Consider the following 15,000-nt stretch of genomic DNA (forward strand, 5'->3'; position numbering starts at 1 on the left):
ACGTTATGAAAGCATGGATTAATGTCCCCGTGGCTTCTTAAGGTAAATACTTGCGTATGCGTCGAATATTACACAGGTGGTAAAATGCAACTGAACAAAGCTTAGTGATACGGCTAGACATAGTGAGCTGTGAATCGAACCATGATCCAAAGTTTCTAACTACTAGCATAGCCCACCTTAATATCATCAATATTAACTTTGCAATCAAACATTTTGCTAATGAAGTAAAAAAGGAATAGTTAAAACACAAAATTTTGGATAAATGAAGAAAATGCTGTACATTTTAGATAACAAAACTTGAAGGATAAAACGGCCGTCTCTCGAGGCGGTCAAAGATACCTTTTTCACCACCGCCAAGTCAGGTCGACGCGGGCTGCCGCATGAATTCAATATGCTAATTAGTTCCGAGGCGGGAAATTTACTTTCGGTCGGAGTCCTCCAAGCCGTCTCCAGTGGTTGCTTAAGGCCTCTGATAGCCACCAGTAGCCACCTCCACTTCGGTGAATAGTTGTTAAATATTATGATTAGGATCACATATCATCTCACAAATCTTTCTTACGGTAGTTTATTTGGCTTTTGTATTTTTGGGCCCAATCGGGAGGGCACAAAATTTCAGCCACTAAATTGGTTCGGAGCCAAAAATTCATTCAACAAAGACATGAAATAACAGAGTAAAATCTACAAGTATGTATCTGGCAAAAACATTATTCCGAGAATGAAATTACTATGCGAAAAACTCGTTAGCCCATGATTCAGATCTGCAACAGTAATTTTGACCACACATTTAGAACATTTATAGTTCAAGTTATGATAACTTCCCAGTAAACCGAAAAGAAACATGAGCAATCACTAAAATGAAATGGGAAATGTTTGCAAATGTCTCTGTGCCAAAAAAACGTCACAGCTTCTGATGATATCGTCGTAGGGAACTAATGTGCCCAACAAACGAAACACTTTTGAAGCTGGTAAATCACGCGTACACTGAGGACGGCTAAAACATGTGAACGACATGACATTGCTCCTCTTAAAATAGAGTTGAACATCACTGATTATAGTTAATTCAAGTGATCATTGTGTTATAGGTGTTACCTGTGTTTTCCATTAAATGGTCTACTAGAAAGGACTGGTTTCCTTTTCGTAATGCCTCCTTAAATGCGTTAAAAGCATGTGGCCCTCTCCTTGGTAACATGTCTAACAGTTTGTCAGCCTTTTTCTCCCTTGTACCCTCTTGTCTTATTTCCTCGATGTCCGACTCGCTCAGAATGGTGGTCAAATAAACCAATAACCTGTCAGGTTCCAGGTCTCTGTTAAGAGTGGGCCTGTTCTTACGCAAGATGTCACGGTGTCTGTCATTCATCTTGTGATAATTTGGAAGCAGTCTTTCCCTCGGCAAGGGGAGCAATTCTTTTCTCCTACAATAAGGAGTATTTTAAAAAAAAAAAGTTACCAAGGTTACTGGAGTGTTACCATATCTGCGAGAGAGCAGGAGTGGAATTGACAAGGGAAGAGAAGTGGTTTATCTTAGTTTTTCACCATGGGCCCCTAGCGTCACAAAGCTGCGAATTGGCCTTAGGAGAAAATAAAGTCGTTCTGCTTAGGCATCAGAGTTCTTTAACGTCTTTTGCAGAACAAAACTTGCAATTTTGACTGGAATCCCGTTCTAAATTAACTTCCTCGACTCTTGTGTTGGCATACAAACAGTCAGTGTATAAACGAGGTACACTCCTGCAAAGATTGTAGGTATAGGTTCATTATGATAGTGGGTACTTCTACGACTTATGTTTCTGGAGACTGCCAAAAATGCTTTTTAAAATTTCACTGAAAAGGCTCTTTCTAATTTAACAAAAAGATGCTATTATTGATACAAAGTGGCTATGTCAGACTGTACTCTCCTCGTTTTTGTCATGGATAACATTACAGAAACTAGACCACTATGGACTGCAAACACATGTATGGTGTGTCTGAAATTGTTCTCTCTCATCCAAGAACAACTGCAGAATACCGTGACACTGAGGTTTATCAAGACACATTGAAAGATTTTTGAATGGGTACTCCACTCATTCAGAAAATAAATTTGAAAGGGAGGAAATCATATTTACAATGAAACTGGTTATAAATTATTCAAAGAAATCGTTCGTAAAAAACAATTTATAACCATTGTTTTTCAAGACGCAGGAATATTGGACTTTCAAAACAGCTTGTGCTCAATTAATGAATAATCTAATAAATTGAAGAAAGCTTGTTTGAGTCCTCTTAATGGGGATGTTATAGATATACCGGTGTGCAATAATGGACGGGAAAGCCGAAAGAAGATTGGCCAAGATTAATAGGCCATTTCCGAGTTCATGTCTGCCTCCTCTTCAAAGCGAGTCTAGGTGCGAAGTTTTTCTTATGAAAATTAGTTTTCATTCATATGTAAAGTAGAACTAATTACCATCTCAAAAACTTCGCACTTAGACTCGCTTTGAAGAGGAGGCAGACATGAACTCGGAAATGGCCTATTTATGTGAACTTTTTTTTTTTTGAAATATCGAGGAGCTCGACCAAAGCACTGCTTTGAGAGAGAGAGAGAGAGAGAGAGAGAGAGAGAGAGAGAGGGCTAACCCATCATCAATTTGATACATTACATCTTTGTATTTATTACACATAACATGAGAATTTTATTTCATAAGGCTCATTTGTACAAATCTATACGATTTTTTAATTTTCACATGTGAAAAAAGCCTATACAGCCAATCAGAATTGTGTACAGCTCTTTCACGTGTGGAAGTATAACCAATCAATGATAGCGTTAAGGCCTTTCCAAGCCAATTAAATTTGCATTTGCAATTGGTTCTATTCCTCGTCTGATGTGTAATAAACAGCTCACTACATAGAAAGTGCTTTGTACGGGGTTGTATTCACTCGTTGTTTGTGTCAAAAACCCTCACTCGCTCGTACCTCGCTCTTTCGGATTTTTGACACAAACAACTCGTGTATAAAATCCCGTACGCCGTACTTTCTATGACGTAAACTATATCTATTGCAGCATATAAAATATACATTTTTTTGGGGTTCTTGAATCATCAACAGGACACTCCTTATTGGGTTAAACCAAACCACAATACTTCAATGTTCTGAACAACTCACTTTTTGGGTTAAAAATCATTCTACGTATGAAATTGCTATAAAGAGCTCACTTACGTGCCCGGCATGACAATCCGTCCTTTTTCATGCCGGGCATGAGATCCAAGCTCCACCTCAGTCCCTCTTTCTTAACAGTGAACCGCGGGGTTACGAAGAGCCTCCCACAGGGTAAGGGGCTAAGATCTCCATCTCCCCGGCAGGCATGAAGCCATTTTAACCGGGCATCAAGAGATAAACTTCATGTCAACCCTGTTGTTTTTAAATATATTAGTCACAATTTTTATTTAATTCCAAGCCATTTCAAGAAGGTGAACAGTGGTGTTTCTAATTTTTATTCACTAGATATGTATTTTTATCTTTTGAGGATTAAAACATTAAAAAAAAGATCATAGCCATATCGCCTTGTGTGACATTCAAAACAATTTGGAAGTGCCAAGTGATTAAAAAAATAAAACAACCATGTCTTAAACTGAACCATACATTCTGCATTAATAATCATGATAATTGTAACTTTTAGCTTTCCATTTGACAGAACTGACCGGCCAGGCATTTGGAAGGGCGAACTCTACAACGCCTTCAAATGACCTTTTCTACCTTCATCTTCATATATTCTAAAATATATTCTAAATCATCAATACCCATATTAGGTCAATGTCACAGAAGAGCCCATTACAATTTACTGTGTTTTGCACTCCGCTGACATTCTCTTCACTAGGGCCTCGGATCTTAATGTGTCTGCGCATGATCCGAGGCTCTGGAAAACTCTATGTACGAGAACGTGCGCCGCAGGGCTCTTATAGCCAAAAATTGGCTAATTGAACTTTACAACGCCAGCTCACTCCTCGTGCTAACATGGATGCACCAATCAGAGACGCTTTTCATTGTTCTTCAAGAAAACTAATGAGAAGACACTTTGTTTTGGGGTTTCCCAGAGCTTTTCCCTCCTTCAGTCAAGAGAAGAGCTCTGGCGTCGAGATTGACTCTTTCGATCAAATGTTGGGGTAATTTAATTTTTAGATATTTTGTGATTAAGACCGCACACGCACGTTTGTCTTGTCATTGTAACATAATTAGCGCCTAGCTAATCAGATTGTAGCTCCCTCTTGGAGTAGCGTGATCAGAAATCCAACGGTCAGATCAGAGAGAAATGAGTCCTGTAAGTGAAAACAGTGTATTCGTGACTTTTTCAAAATAGGAAAATAGCTTTTCTCAAAAACGGGATTACGCCTTACAGAATTGTAAGTACATCTACAACATGTTGGAGAAAGATCTTTTATTACGTTACCCGATTTCTTTAGTTTTCTACTGTATTCATATACATTCCTCTTCTTTCAGTTGACTATCAAGTTACTTTGCGCATCGTGCATGGAATTGCATGGATTAAACTAATCCAAAACAACTGTTAGATCCTGTGAACAGCAGTTTCCTTGTGTATCTTCACCTCGATTAAATAAAGTTTTTGTTTCTTTTCCTTAATTTGGTGAGTCTGTTTGTAGTGATTAATCCAAATTTTGTGATTATTTTGGCACAATCCCCTTCAAGTTCTACAAGTACAGGCACATTTGGATGAAGGGGCGTTTCCTTTTTTCGGTGCCACATAATCCTGAAGTTCAAACTTCTTTTTCTTCTTTCCCTTCAGGTATATGATAACTGCAGACTACCCACAAATAGCGCTGATAAGCAGTATTTAAGACTAAGCACCAATTTCAAATAGTGTTGATAAACTGTATTTAAGTCTAAGCACCTATTTTAGAACGGTTAGCTTTCAATTACTGTGATTTAGGGTTAGTCTGCCGTCCGCCGTCCACAGTTTGCAAGTGTCAGACACCGCTCTCCTTCAATGTCTGGCTTATCCAATTTTTCAAATTATTGACTATTTTCCTGCTTTATGATTGATGTAGGGGTGACTTTCCCACTCATTTGTGGCTTTTTTATTTCTTTTCTCCGATTGATTCCGAAAACCAATTCATACGGCATTTTGGCAATGTTACGGTTCTGTGAATGGTTATGCATTTTTTTCCAAGCAGTTTCTCCACGATGATGACACCATTCAGATATATGTTCTAGCAAGGCATGATATGTCCTTATGTCTGAGAGAAAATAGCCACGAATACTTTGAGCAATGATTTTCAACATGAAGAGAACCACTTACACTGTATACTCCTTTGTACAGTTACACGTTATTTTACGAAAATCAATTACAATAGATCTGTTTGCACATGAAAAAGAAAATCGGTTTGTTATCATGACTAGAAATGATGCCTTGCCAAATCCCCGGCAAGAGTGGATCCAATAACTTCAATTTATTTACTTCTTGAAGGCTCCCCGTTGATCACCCACTGCAGTATCATGGAGTGGTTTTCTTTACACAGTAACAGTGTAGTTTATATGCGAGAATTTTCGGCCAGATCTTCCTTCCTGGTTTAGGATATTGCCATCGATGATACAGCGTACGGTTTGTAAGAGATATAGGGAGTACCACAGGGCCCAGCATGCTTCGATAACTTAGTCAAGGTATGCAACAGCTGGCCAACCTGGGCATTTCCCTACCTTCATCCTTCTTTAACTTTTGGATGTGAAGAATAGTTTTCTGTCACCATCTGGTAATATTGAACGTGTCCCCCACTGACCCTTTAGCTTGTTCTCAGACTCTTCCTGTTGTGCGTATTCCCATGAGGGTCTGGTTAGGAAGTAGCACTTGGCTCGCCGCCTTTGCCATCCTGACACAATTCTTTGTCCTCTTGGTGTTGTTACCGGCTAGCGCTTAAAGGGTAACCGACTCCGTGCAAAAGGAAGACGCGGGTCTCGTTCCGTTTTGATTGAGGGAGATTTTCCTGTTTTTTGTTTTCACAGGAAATTTTCCCCGGTTTTTCCATTCAAATTTCACCTTAAAGTAAAAACCTTACATGTAGTCCCAAAAGATTCGCCGCATACTTTCTAAAAATTGCCTTTCACATACTGAAAAGAAGAAGGGTTGGATTGTCCGAAATGTCCTGCTCTAATGACTGTCAGTAAAAGATGATTGAATGTCTGCTTGTGTTTATCGATTGTATGAAGACGCTTAATGAACGTTCCATCCCGCTCTTGATTTTTCGTCCGTCGTTATTGAGTTTCTTCACGCTAATGAATATGCTTCTTTGCTTGAATGAAGGTTTCTGTGCGGTTATTGAACAGTAAAAGGTGTATTTATTATGGAAGTATACATATTCAAAACGCTTGGGTATACACATTGTCGACAATAGGGCCAATATTTTACTAACTTTTATCTGACTTTTCGTCTCCTGGGAGCAACTGGAGAATTCAGTGCTACAAGGGCCAGCACATGCAAATTAGTTAGAAGCTTTTGTACAACGAGACACATAGGAATTAGGAGCTTTTGTCATCAATGATATGGAAATAAGTGGCCCTGTATGAAATGCTAACAAACTGCAAATAATTGTAAATAGTTTTATTAAATTTGTTCAAAATTAAATATTGTAGCCACACGTCCTTTGTGGAAATTAGCTCAACTTTTATCTATAATTATTAATGATAGGGCAAGCGTGTATAAACAAAGCCAGTTATCACTTCTGCATACAAAACAAAGCAGGGACCTGTTAGGAATCTTGCCTGAAGAACAAGCGAAGTAAGGTAAGATTGACGAAAGTGGTCGAGAGCTTTAGTGTCCAATCTTACTTGTAAAGATCACAGGCGAAACAAGATGTTATCCCTACAATAGGACCGAATCACGGGCCTTATCACACTTGTTAGTCATTTTCGGCTTCAATTTGAATAATCTGTGACTGTTAAGGCACCCGTAAACGAGGAAACAATGTTGCGAAAACATTTTTGCGGAAGCAAATGTTTCCTCGTTTGCGGCGCCAGAAAACATTTGTTGCAAAAGTAAAATTTGCTTCCCGAGAAGCAAAAATATTTCTGAATTTGTTCAGAAGAATGTTGTTTCCTCAGCAAATGTTCCCTCTTTGAACACCGAGGAAACATTTCGGGAAACAATGTTTTCCTCGTTTGCGGGCGCTTTCACGGATGGACACCATTACCTCTGCGGATTGAAGTACAACGTTGCTGTTTATTTTAATCATGACTGGTCAAGAATACTTTGCCGGAGAGGTAGAGTGGGCGCTTTCTGTCAAATGTGGCAAATTTGCAAGAGTTGGATACAAAAGTAGGCTATATTTAATTTATGCTCTGCTAAATGTTCACTACACTGAATCGTGGTTATGTTTACGATTCTTCACTGGTTATGTTTAATAAGAGTGTTGCTTTGTAACAAAAGTTGAGGTTCACCCTCCAACCAGGTAGGCAATCAGACTTAGTTTGACCACTGTGGAGCTTAGCTTGGAAAAGGTACAATTCAAGGACCCAACGAAATAACTGTGTAGTGTCTTCATCAGCAATGAAAGACAAGATTCCTTTTTACATGCTCACCAATTTGGTAAAACAGGAAAGGGTACGCCGATGACCGTAATTAGCTTCCTTTTCGATTTCTTTTCAAGAAGCGAATAGATATCTTATTAACTTCTTTTGTTCGTCCACGGCTACCATTTACACATTACACCGTTGTGATCTTTGTCTCTAGAGATTGTTTGCTTCAATTCATCGGTTATTTAAAGAAGATTTTGTTGATTTGACTAAGATTGTTAGGTTAGCGTTAGGGTCCTTAAATTATATGCCCAGTTGCTATGCCCAGTTCAAATTTGGCTATGAGAATTTCAGTGAAAGCTCAAACAATTAAATTAAACTTCGTTGAGGTAATTAATGAGACTGAATTATGCACTCACCTCTATTCTATGAGCCTTGCTCCAACGTTTGCAAAATGAATTTTTACCAAGAGCTGCTCTCTCATACGGTGAAGCCACCCACACACACTCAGATACAAGTCTCTGAGGTTCGTTAGTAAAATTTGACTGAAGACGAAGATATTGACATTAATCAAAATCAGGAACCGACTACAAAATAGCTCTCAAGGACATGCGCATCAGGCTAGTTGCAATTCACGTCCTTTGCTTCAGATGATTTATTGCAAAATTCCCTAAAAATAGAGTTCGGAGACCAATGAATTGCAGTGGAGCATATCCTTTAATTATTGTCACGAGGACGCGAAATTGATGGACCGAGGCATAAAGCAGTAAATGCTTTGTTATTGAAATAAAGGGTTACCGAGGACTCAGTTCAATCGTCTTTCAGGCCAGTGTTCTTTTTATTCATTTATTTATTGCGAGCGTCCAAAAGGAGCCAGCCTGATCTCAACAAGCTAGTGAGTAAATAAGGTCACTTTTCCCTATATCTAACTCTCTGGGTCCAATCGGTCAGTGTCAACATGAGTAACAGCGGACCGTGAAATGCAAAGTAAACAGCCTGTGGATGAGAATCAAAGCTCAAAATTTTGCTAATCAGGTGCTAAGCAAAAACACTTTCAAAATATGAAGAAAGAAAGGAAGTGATTTCTTTTTTTATCATAGTAGCACTTTAAAGACACCACTGGGACCCCGCATTATTTAAAAAAAGAACAGTCGCGAAAAAATGACTGAGGCAAGTGCGTCGAAGTGCCTCATACTGCAGCTGGCTACAGCCCTGCTAAGGGGACCATTACGTTACACTCAGGAAACCATTACATGGGCTCCTTGTAATACGTCGAAAACAACAGGTCTATTCTTTATTCGGTTGTGACTTGTTGCAATTTTAAATCGGTCTCCAAGGCACTTCGGTAATTCCCACATAATACTCGGCTTAAGAGTGAAAGGGAAAAAGTGTTCTGGGCTCGTAAATGAAACTGACATTTTGATTTCGAAAAATGCTTTGTCCGCGCAAGGTATTACCTTGCAGATTCACTAAAACTCTAACTGCCCATTTCAATGAGCATTCAGTTCAAATCTGAAGTACCGAAAGGCGCCTAGTTCTCCATTGACCGACCACATGAGAGAGTAGGGATTACCCTTAAGGCCATCGTCACTTTTATGTTCTTTCAGTGTTTTCCAGCGATGTTGAGAATGTATGACTCCCGATGGCTCCGCCTGCTCGTCAAAGTGTAGTGTACGAGGTACAAGAAGTACTCAGCGGTTACGTCCACACACCACCAGGAATTTTCTTCGTTTTTAGTTCCACTAACGATTTCTCTCCGATTCTCTGACGGATCTGCGGTCTTTCCTTGGTAATCAGAAGATCTGGTTGCGATTAGTCGTGTTGATGATGCGTTAGTGCTTTCAGGGTTTACCCGAGTCGTGCGACCGAAAATTGTTGCGAAAGCATAGATCGGGAACTCCATGTTTGTCCAAATTTCTCTCGTTTTTTGGAGCCCCTGTATCAATTACACAAGGAAAAACAATAAGATTTAGTACTTTTCAACTTCCTTTACTTCCTTTATTCACGAATGAACGGACGTCTCTTAATTTCGCTCACAAGTCCAGCGGCCCTGCTTTTAATGGAAACCACAGGTGACCCAGGCTTTCTATTTGTGACAATGCCTGACAATGTAGGCTTTATATGGGGAAATAAAGGACGCAAATGGAGCGAAGTTCAAGTCTGGAAATTTGTAAGAAATTGCGGATGAAAATGATGAAACTTACCAAAAGGATTGAATATAATGATAACTTACAAAGCATTAAATGGAATGCCTCCGACTTACATTTGTGATCTACTGCAAGTTCATTACCCCACCCGAAATCTCTATTCTGCATCCAGAGGACTGTCATTGGTGGTACCTGATCATCAGACCCAGGCTTGCGGTGCTCGCTCTTTCTCTGTAGCTGCACATACTCCCTGGAATTCCAGGGACTTGCCATGGCTTACTCGTCACCAGGCACCCCAAGTTTAACCGTCGTTTTCAAACTGACCAGGGGTCAATTTAATAAAACTTTTACAAAGAGTAGTGTAATTTACAAGTGTAGCTATTACTGAAAGACTCTAAAACAATGGCTACACTTGTAAATTACACGTGTAAAAGTTTCATTAAATTGACCCCTGGTTGTGATCCCCACGCATACCGACATTCATTTCGGAAGGTCGATTTACGACAGTCACGGACCCTGCATGCTGTCTTCGCTCAGCTAGCTTGAGAGGCTTTAGTGGTTTCAGGGTTTTGGACATCTCTTAATCCACGAGCCAGATGGCAGAGTTTCAGTATTTACCCATTGGATTCGGTTTTCGGCGTGAAAAAACTCGCGCTGGATTTGGGTCGATCGGAGCTAAGATGGCGGTGTTAGCTTCCTACCTTTCCGTTTTCCTTGTATGGAAGGTGAAGTGGACTTTATTTTTCTGAAACTCCGAATGAGTACTAACGACGACGATCAAAAACCACGTGGTATGTTTTCATTCGCAATTTCTTACAAATTTCTGGACTTGAACTTTGCTTCATATGCATATATAAGTAAGTAAAACTTTATTTAAGTAGGCTAGCCCATTCAGCTTAAAGGCTGGTATCCATAAGGGCCCTGTAAGCCATGTCCTTATTTTGCCTTATAAACCCTACGTTGTCACCAATGGAGAGCTTGAAACAAGAACATGTTTGCACAAGAATAGAGCTTAATTATAAACAAAAGAGTGAAGTGATCCTTGCATTTATCTAGACAATCTAAGGACTGACTTATCTCATAAACCTCTAAAAACTTGCGAGTGGCACGGGATTCGAGGAGGTCACGGGTTCGAATCTCGTTGCCGGAAGCTGCCTGGATTTTTCAGATGTCTATAGAAGAGAATTTCTTAAACTGTCCAGATAACTGCGAGGATCATTCGCTCCACCCTTTCGTCTATAACCTGCACTACAAATGCAAATATTTATTTCACTCAGAATAGTAACAAATTCACACTCATTCAAAAGGCACTCTATGGCTTATGCTAATAAGATATGAGAGGAGAAATTTTGCTCGTCCGTCCCGAATGGAAACAAGAGACAAATGGGGATGACCCGAGGGAAAAAGAATATTCCTCTCCCGAAACTCAGAAAATCCAAACCAAAAGAAACAACAAATATGACAAATGTAATAGACAAGATTACTCGAAAGCCATCTTGAAACCAACGAGGTTGTTGCGGGAACTAACTTCGTGGCCTGAAGATGAGGCAGGAGGACAGCCGTCCTTCAGTGACGCCGTAGCGGCTGCTAGGCGATTGCGCGCGTTCGGAAGAACTATACGAGGCGCAAAAGGAGCATCGCAACACCGACCCTGAAACATCCCTTTAAAGGCGTGAAAAATTCCTTAATGTCCACACCCAAGGAAACGTAGCGGTAAATTTTATCCGCCTTGGAGTAGTTATCCAAGATACTCCGCCATTTATGGCAATGCTTTCTAACGTTCCCAGCAACGAAGTAGTTCTTATCCCTAAAAAGCACGTGGACAGGTGAAGCGTAAACCGAACCAGAGTAGACTATATCCTCTGGGGGGAGTGTCCTGACCCACTTGTGAGGCTCTCCCTCCTAATTACACCAAGAAGCTTTGGACTGACGATAAAAAGCTGAATAGATAAGCTAATCGAAATCAAAGGGGTTGCTAAAAGAGAGGACAAAACGAAAACGAGAATAACGTAAGGGGACGGAAATAAAACCCAACAACCGAGTCGAGCCAGGAATCCGTCCGAAGACTGGAAAAGGGTTTTTGTTTAGATTACCCCAATGGACAAGACGCGGAAATGGAGAGGGAAAGAAATAACTAAGGGAAGAAAATAAAAATACAAGAAAAGATTGAAAGCAAATACCAAGACTTGAGTTTACAGGATACAAATAATCATTTGAAGAAGAGTGCACCCGTAGATAGTTAGGAATTGTTACGAGCCTTCCTGACCCGGCAATGTCTGGCGATGTGGCGTCGGAGGCCACACCCATAACATGCAATAAGTATGCTGGGCCTAGTATGCGGCAACCTCGGATTCCTCATTCTCCTTGGCAATAGCAATCTCCTCCTTATCCCCTAGAAGTTTAAGGAGGACTGGCTGAAAAGAAACAAGTGACGAGAGGGACCTCGTCTGCTTGAGAATAGAATTGTATTGGGAGGTTTAGGCATCATTTTTCCTCTTGCCACGTCAACAAAGTGCCCCAGCGTTGCGATGACGGTGTGCGCATCAAAAAAGCCCGCGGGACTGGAAATGAGCTTCTTCAAAGTCTGGAGGGCATCGTGGCCAGTGTTTTGAACAAGCTGGTTTTAATTAACAGCAGCAATCTCCCCTGAACTGCAGTTATTTCATCAGGGGCGGCCTAACCAGGCAAGCGGACAAATAAATATTTGATGGGAACGAAACATCACACCAGCGAACATTACGAACAATAAAAAAACTAGGGAAAATTAAATATCCAAATGAAATATCCAAAGCACGTGGAAGAACCGACAGACAAACACAAAACAAAACACTTGAATACAGCAAGAGCGAAAAACAATTATTTATCCACATCTAACTAGCCATAAAGGCTAACTTAAATAGACGCTTCAGTTGTGAGTTGGTTGTTAAGCGTGTATGTACGCTAACAAGCTAAAAACGACTAACGCCGTAAAGCGACAAAACCCCAACGCTCGACAAAAAACAGAACGAACACCCCTTTACGTTGGAGAAGCCAGGAAAACTAGCTAGCCTAAAGTAACTGGCGTTTGATATTTTGCTAAAACGATAAGCGGCAACATAACAAACAGGGAAACCAAGCTAAGCACTGATCCACGTTTTACGAGCCACCAAGTCTAACGTGAACAACTGACAGATATTCCGTCTATGTCCGTCGCTGAAGTGACAGGTGACAACGCAAACCAAGTAGGAAAAGTAAAACACTTATAGACGTTTAACAGGCCACGAAGGCCCAGCTAACGCAAAACTACCAACATCTGACAAGAAGTTGCTAAGGCGACAAGTATCAACATAAAACAAAAGGGAAAAATAAAGACATTTATCCACGTTTCACAAGCCACGAAGGCTAACGTAAATATCTGACATTTGGACTATACATTGCTCAAGCGACAAGCGCCAACGTATAACAAACAGGGAAAACAAAACACTTGTCTACGTTTCACAAGCCACGAAGGCTAACGTAACAACTGATATTCCGGCTGTACGTTACTCGGGCGAAAAGCGCTCGTAACCACAAAAGATTTGGCCCACGTGCATGCAAAGGCAACACAATAAAGAAAAAAAGGGACGGAAATATTAAAATGAAAATAAACACCTCAGGTTCTTGGGCAACGGGTTGGGAAGCTCCTTGCGCCGGTTGAGCTTGAGGGGCAGGCCTAGGGGAGCAGCCAAAGATTGGAGCTGGTCCTGTGGAGGAGTGTTTGGAGCTTGTGCCATAAGAGCTTCAGCGACGACTGCGAGAAAAACCAAGGCAAAACCAAGCCGCGGCACACAACAGCGCCCGCGTGGAAATGAGAGAGGATGAGTTTACCGCGAGAGACCACGTAAAAAGGATAGGAGAAAACTCTGGGGAATAGCTAGAAGGGGAGTGGAGCATACTATGTAAATTTAATCATGTAGCGAGTAACGCATAAGATATTTCGTGACTTATGAATGAATGAGAATAGAGCTTAGTTCCCTCAGGATTTGTTTGGGACACTAACATGGCTGACTGTGAACTCACAGGAGGAAAGGGCACAGCGCATTAGATGTAGGTAGAAGCTCTCAGATGGAAAGAATTGAATTAGCATTTTCGTCGCAAAAATATCGTCTTAATTTATACTGAGGATGAATCGTTCTCAACATTTCGTTTCTAATGACCGCGATTCCTTCCATCGGTATTGAGAATAACGCCGGATCACTCTGGCTAATTTTAAAACCGCGAGCAACTGTAGCGAGAGTCAATTTTGTAACAACTGGCAACAACTTTTTAACTTTTAGCCTAATTCTCTACTTGCACAAATCCCCAAAGTTTATCCCCCAAAATTTTGCATAATCATTGTTTGCAATCTCTCCTAGGACATGAAGATGTCCCAAGAGAAATCGAAAACAATAGGGCTGTTTATACGAGAGAAAATAAGCCGCGGCTTACTCATGCCGCGGCTTACATGAGACGCGAACACCCCGTATAAATGGTACAAAATCTGCGTTCACGGCTTCTCAAGCCCCAGCCGCGGCTTATCCTGGCCGTGAAGTTTATACTCGTATAAATAGTTCCTTTTGCGTATTATGTACGCCGCGGCCACAGTAAGCCGCGGCTTATTTTCTCTCGTATAAACGGCCCTAATGTCTATGCAAATTTTTTGGTTGTGAAAGAGGTGTATTATGGGATTTGTGCAAGTGAGGAATTGTCTGGGACTGTGGAAAAGGGCTGTAAGTTTAGAATTACACACTTGCTGATTAAAAGCTAGCCATAGATCGTTGTATTGTGTACAAACTGGAAGGATCGCAGCCTCTGGGCAAGCATCAAGAGTTACAATTAATTGTGCGTGATATTAAAATGGTGCCACTACGTTGAAAATAATTTGCACATATTGCAAAGATAATCTTTATTGCAACTCCCAATGTGGGCTTTGCAGGCAATATACATGTACAATGCAAACTGCATACATATGCGTCTTTGTTTCGAGGGTGGCATAAATACACTCGACACTTACTTCTTGACATATTCCTGGGTCTCTGTACTTCTTTGGTTAGAGCGTTGCTTCTAGGTCGTCCTGCATTGTTTGTTTCGCCAAGGCTCGGAATTCCTTCACTCGTGTGCGTATCTTGTTTCTCAAGTTCACATTTTGATTTATTAATTTGCTTCTTAGCGTCCAATTTTGCCTCGCTCTCCGCTTCCTTTTCACAAGTCAAATTCTTCTTTGTTTGCTCCCAATCTTCTTGGCTTTTTTCAAAGTGCCTCTTTTCTTTCATTAGCTCTTCCGTAATCGTAAGGACATCAGATGTTTGCCTCTTTATCGGCGCCTTTCCCTCTTCATTCTTCCCTTGGAGAACTTTCATCTCATTTCGCT

At 40.7% G+C, this 15,000-nt stretch overlaps 2 protein-coding genes across 2 annotated transcripts in view; both read right to left on the reverse strand.

Moving 5' to 3' along the window:
• The window catches only part of LOC137968145 (uncharacterized protein PF3D7_1120000-like), a 22,035-nt gene extending 13,994 nt beyond the window's left edge, over positions 1-8,041 (reverse strand). Inside the window, exons 1-2 of the mRNA XM_068814771.1 lie at positions 7,905-8,041; positions 1,090-1,412 (exon numbers count right to left, since the gene is read on the reverse strand). Of these exons, the coding sequence (XP_068670872.1) occupies positions 1,090-1,357 (268 nt within the window). The 5' untranslated portion in view covers positions 1,358-1,412; positions 7,905-8,041. The remainder of the gene's footprint in view (positions 1-1,089; positions 1,413-7,904) is intronic.
• Positions 8,042-9,085: 1,044 nt separating this feature from the next.
• The window catches only part of LOC137968143 (uncharacterized), a 53,266-nt gene continuing 47,351 nt past the window's right edge, over positions 9,086-15,000 (reverse strand). Inside the window, exons 4-5 of the mRNA XM_068814769.1 lie at positions 14,644-15,000; positions 9,086-9,421 (exon numbers count right to left, since the gene is read on the reverse strand). The exon at positions 14,644-15,000 is cut by the window's right edge and continues 240 nt beyond it. Of these exons, the coding sequence (XP_068670870.1) occupies positions 9,327-9,421; positions 14,644-15,000 (452 nt within the window). The 3' untranslated portion in view covers positions 9,086-9,326. The remainder of the gene's footprint in view (positions 9,422-14,643) is intronic.

Source organism: Montipora foliosa, chromosome 8, assembly GCF_036669935.1.
Source record: "Montipora foliosa isolate CH-2021 chromosome 8, ASM3666993v2, whole genome shotgun sequence".
Classification (NCBI taxonomy): Eukaryota; Metazoa; Cnidaria; class Anthozoa; order Scleractinia; family Acroporidae; genus Montipora; species Montipora foliosa.